Source organism: Bos indicus, chromosome 8 (genome assembly GCF_029378745.1).
Source record: "Bos indicus isolate NIAB-ARS_2022 breed Sahiwal x Tharparkar chromosome 8, NIAB-ARS_B.indTharparkar_mat_pri_1.0, whole genome shotgun sequence".
Taxonomy (NCBI): domain Eukaryota; kingdom Metazoa; phylum Chordata; class Mammalia; order Artiodactyla; family Bovidae; genus Bos; species Bos indicus.
In genome coordinates, this window is record NC_091767.1 from 7,324,900 (window position 1) to 7,330,116 (window position 5,217).

The following is a 5,217-nucleotide window of genomic DNA, read 5'->3' on the forward strand; positions in this document are numbered from 1 at the left end:
ACCATGTCCCTCTAGCTCCAGGGAAGCGTTGTTCTGCTCTACTCCTAACAGAGGGCAGCCAACCCTGAACCAGGTCTTCCTGCTCTCAGGGGCCAGGAGAGAATTCTAACTCACCCACTGCAAAAACAGAACCTTCCCCAGAACTGGTTCCCAAAGTCCAGCTGACTTTCTACATCAGTCATTTAGAAAACAAAGTCGCTCAGTGAACTGTTCTGGGGGGTGAGGTTCCCTACAGCGCAAGCCTCCAATAGGCACATAAGCTTTCCCTTCTTCACTATGTCTGAACACCTGCCTAACTCTTGGTCAGGCCAACAGTTGACACCCTGCGATCCTTTGCTTCTTGGAACACTGTAAATTCTTGCTGACATCCTTTCTGGCCTTCAGTTAAGCCTGTTTTATCACATCACCTCTCTGGGCTCCTGTGTTTTCAGTGGGACTGCAAAGAATGGGAGGAACAAGCAGACATTTCCCTGCCATTTTCCCATCAGTGTCCATTTGAAGTGACACAGGAATAGTGCCCAGTGCTGAGCATGATGATACCTACTGTCTCCCTTTCTTCTACCTTGACTGAGTCCTTTCCTCTCCCATGATTTGTAGAAGAGGAAGCCACACAGAATGGGCCAGGGATTCCTTTTCCTGTAATCCTGAAAAAGCCTGTCTCCCCTGGGTATCCCTCCAGATAGAATGAGGCCAGTGTCCAGCCCCACCCAGCTTTGCCCAGCGCTATAAAGGAGCCTCCCAGATAGCCACCCCCAGGAAGCTGTAGCTCTGTGTCCTCATCAACTATGAGACTCCGTCTCTCTGGGTTACTCTTCCTCCTGGTGATCTCATTGCCTTCAGGTAAGTAATGATGGGTGTGGGTCATGAAAATTGAGGGCCTTCCGAGGATTGAGGCACTTGAAAAGAGCCATTGGTGTAAGCCCAGCAGGGGGACCACTGTATAAGTCAACGGAGGTGCTAGAGGCAAGAGCTAGTTGAGTGTTATTCAGCCCCTGCCCTGATCATCTGTTGCTACCTCCTGAAAGTCTGCCACAGCTTAAAAGAGGGGAGCCCTTATCACTACATGCATAGATCACTGTCCAGCTATTTACAATCCTGTTTCCCTCGGCTTCCTCTGATTAGTGCTGGAGTCAGTGACCCTCGCCAAAATGTAATAGCAGGTGAGAGGATGGAGTGTAGAAGGAAAATCCCAAACTGAGAAGCCATTCACCAGGAAAGAGGGGACAGCCCTAAGATTTCCCCCAGGCTTTTGAAGACCACTTTTTCTTTTGTGTGTGTGTGTTTTTCTCCTTCAGGGAACAGTGTGTTTAGTAATAATGGAGCGACAGTCCGTACTTGCACTCAACTTGGCGGCGACTGTTACTTCGGCTGTAAACTGGGATGGAAATGGGTCGCCTACTGTCACAATGTACTGTCTTGCTGCATAGAACTGAAGATTAATAAACCCCCTCAAGTCAACTTACCATGACCCTTACCTCATGTGTCCAATTAAAAGGATACACAAATGGCTAAAAGGATGAGACCTCTAATTTGTGTGTAAGGATGGTTAACTGGGCTCTGGGTAACAAAAGGGGGCCGGATTATAACCAATTTACTGGCAAAATTTCATACGTGCTTTCTTAAAGGGGCATTGTGGCAATATGCATTCCTACTCTCTTTTCTGCCCTCCAATCTCCAATAAGTAATTCCCACATCCAATTCAAAATCAGTTGATTAATACATGACTACAGGCCCAAGTACATCATGAGAAACTCTGGGCTGGAAGAAGCACAAGCTGGAATCAAGATTGTCGGGAGAAATACCAATACCCTCAGAAATGCAGATGACACCACCCTTAAGGCAGAAAGTGAAGAGGAACTAAAAAGCCTCTTGATAAAAGTGAAAGAGGAGAATGAAAAAGTTGGCTTAAAACTCAACATTCAGAAAACTAAGATCATGGCATCTGGTCCCATCACTTCATGGGAAATAGATGGGGAAACAGTGGAAACAGTGTCAGACTTTATTTTTCTTGGCTCCAAAATCACTGCAGATGGTGACTGCAGCCATGAAATTAAAAGACGCTTACTCCTTGGAAGGAAAGTTATGACCAACCTAGATAGCATATTGAAAAGCAGAGATATTACTTTGCCAACAAAGGTCCATTTAGTCAAGGCTATGGCTTTTCCAGTGGTCACGTATGGATGTGAGAGTTGGACTGTGAAGAAGGCTGAGCGCCGAAGAATTGATGCTCTTGAACTGTGGTGTTGGAGAAGACTCTTGAGTCCCTTGGACTGCAAGGAGATCCAACCAGTCCATCCTAAAGGAGATCAGTCCTGGGTGTTCATTGGAAGGACTGATGCTGAAGCTGAAACTCCAATACTTTGGCCACCTCATGCGAAGAGTTGACTCATTGAAAAAGACCCTGATGCTGGGAGGGATTAAGAGAAGGAGGAGAAGGGGACGACAGGATGAGATGGCTGGATGGCATCACCGACTCGATGGACATGAGTTTCAGTGAACTCCAGGAGTTGGTGATGGACAGGGAGGCCTGGCGTGCTGCAATTCATGGGGTCACAAAGAGTCTGACATGACTGAGAGACTGAACTGAACTGAACAGGCCCAAGTATAAGACATCCATTGAACCTAATAATGGGCTTCCCAGGTGGCACAGTGGTGAAAAATCTGCCCGCCAATTGCAAAAACCCAGGTTCTATCCCTGGGTCAAGAAGATCTCCTGTAGTAAGAAATAGCAACCCACTCTAGTATTCTTGCCTGGAAAACTTGCATGGACAGAGGAGCAACTGAACATACACACACAAGCCTAATAACAATAACTGACCACATGCCAGTCCCATTTTTAAGTGGTTTCAGTCAGTTAAGTCACTCAGTCATGTCCAACTCTTTGCAACCCCATGGACTGCAGCACGCCAGGCTTCCCTGTCTATCACCAACTCCTGGAGCTTACTCAAACTCATGTCCATTGTATTGGTGATGCCATCCAACCATCTCATCCTTGGTCATCCCCTTCTCCTCCTGCCTTCAGTCTTTCCCATCATCAAGGTCATTTCCAGTGAATTAGTTCTTCATATCAGATGGCCAAAGTAGTGGAGTTTCAGCTTCAGCATCAGTCCTTCCAATAAATATTGAGGACTGATTTCCTTTAGGATGGACTGGTTGGATCTCTTTGCAGTCCAAGGGACTCAAGAGTCTTCTCCAACACCACAGTTCAAGAGCATCAATTCTTCGGCACTCAGCTTTCTTTATAGTCCAACTCTCATATCCATACACGACTATTGGAAAAACCATAGCCTTGACTAGACGGACCTTTGCTGGCAAAGTAATCTCTCTGCTTTTTAATATACTGTCTAGGTTGGTCATAAGTTTTCTTCCAAGGAGCAAGCCCCTTTTAATTTCATGGCTGCAGTCACCATCTGCAGTGATTTTTGAGTCCAAGAAAATAAAGTCTGACACTGTTTCCATTGTTTCCCCATCTATTTTCCATGAAGTGATGGGACCAGATGCCATGATCTTAGTTTTCTGAATGTTGAGTTTTAAGCCAACTTTTTCACTCTCCTCTTTCACTTACATCAAGAGGATTTTTAGTTCTTCTTTGCTTTCTGCCATAAAGGTGTTATCATCTGCATATCTGAGGTTATTGATATTTTTCCCAGCAATCTTGATTCCAGCTCGTGCTTCTTCCAGCCCAGCGTTTCTCATGATGTACTCTGCATAGAAGTTAAATAAGCAGGGTGACAATATACAGCCTTGATGTACTCCTTTTCCTATTTGGAATCAGTCTGTTGTTCCATGTTCAGTTCTAACTGTTGCTTCCTGACCTGCATATAGGTTTCTCAAGAGGCAGGTCAGGTGGTCTGGTATTCCCATCTCTTGAAGAATTTTCCACAGTTTGTTGTGATCCACACAGTCAAAGGCTTTGGAATAGTCAATAAAGCAGAAATAGATGTTTTTCTGGAACTCTCTTGCTTTCTCGATGATCCAGCAGATGTTGGCAATTTGATCTCTGGTTCCTCTGCCTTTTCTAAAACCAGCTTCAGCATCTGGAAGTTCACAGTTCACGTACTGTTGGAGCCTGGCTTGGAGAATTTTGAGCATTACTTTACTAGCGTGTGAGATGAGTGCAATTGTGCGGTAGTTTGAGCATTCTTTGGCATTGCCTTCTTTGGGATTGGAATGAAAACTGACCTTTTCCAGTTCTGTGGCCACTGCTGTGTTTTCCAAATTTGCTGGCATATTGAGTGCAACACTTTCACAGCATCATCTTCCAGGATTTGAAATAGCTCAACTGGAATTCCATCACCTCCACTAGCTTTGTTCGTAGTGATGCTTTCTAAGGCCAACTTGACTTCACATTCCAGGATGTCTGGCTCTAGGTGACTGATCACACTGTTGTGATTATCTGGGTCGTGAAGATCTTTTTTGTACAGTTTTCCTGTGTATTCCTGCCACCTCTTCTTAATATCTTCTGCTTCTGTTAAGTCCATACCATTTCTGTCCTTTATTGTGCCCATCTTTGCATGAAATGCCACTTCTCAATTATGAAGCAAAGGAATATAACTGAATGTATGTTTTCATTGAAGTATAGTTGATTGACAGTGTTGTGTTAGTTTCAGGTGTACAGCAACATTATTCAGTTATGCGTGTGTGTGTGTGTGTGTGTGTGTGTGTGTATAGGTGTGTGCTCAGTCACTAAATCATGTTAAACTCTTTGAGACCCCATGGACTGTACCCTACCAGGCTTTTCTGTCTACGGGATTTCCCAGGCAAGAATACTGGAGTGGGTTGCCACGTCCTTCTCCATGGGATCTTCCCAACCCAAGGACTGAACCCATGTATTGTGTCTCCTGTATTGGTAGGCAGGTTCTTTACCACTGCACCACCTGGGAAGTCCATTATATATATATACAAATTTTAATATTCTTTTCCATTGTAGATTATTATAAAATATTGAATATAGTTCCCTGTGCTATGCCCTTGTTTTTTATCTATTTTATATATAGTAGTAGTGTGTACTCTTGCCTGGAAAATCCCATGGATGGAGGAGCCTGGTGGGCTACAGTCCATGGGGTCGCTAAGAGTCGGACACGACTGAGCGACTTCACTTTCACTGTTCACTTTCCTGCATTGGAGAAGGAAATGGCAACCCACTCCAGTGTTCTTGCCTGGAGAATCCCAGGGACGGGGGAGCCTGGTGGGCTGCCGTCTATGGGGTCCCACAGA

At 45.0% G+C, this 5,217-nt stretch overlaps 1 protein-coding gene across 1 annotated transcript; it reads left to right on the forward strand.

The window, feature by feature from the left end:
• Window positions 1-208: 208 nt before the first annotated feature.
• Window positions 209-1,879, forward strand: DEFB136 (defensin beta 136). The gene is made up of 2 exons (XM_019965516.2): window positions 209-840; window positions 1,296-1,879. The coding sequence occupies exons 1-2, from the start codon at window positions 786-788 to the stop codon at window positions 1,466-1,468; spliced, it is 228 nt and encodes a 75-aa protein (XP_019821075.1). The 5' UTR covers window positions 209-785; the 3' UTR covers window positions 1,469-1,879.
• Window positions 1,880-5,217: the final 3,338 nt, after the last annotated feature.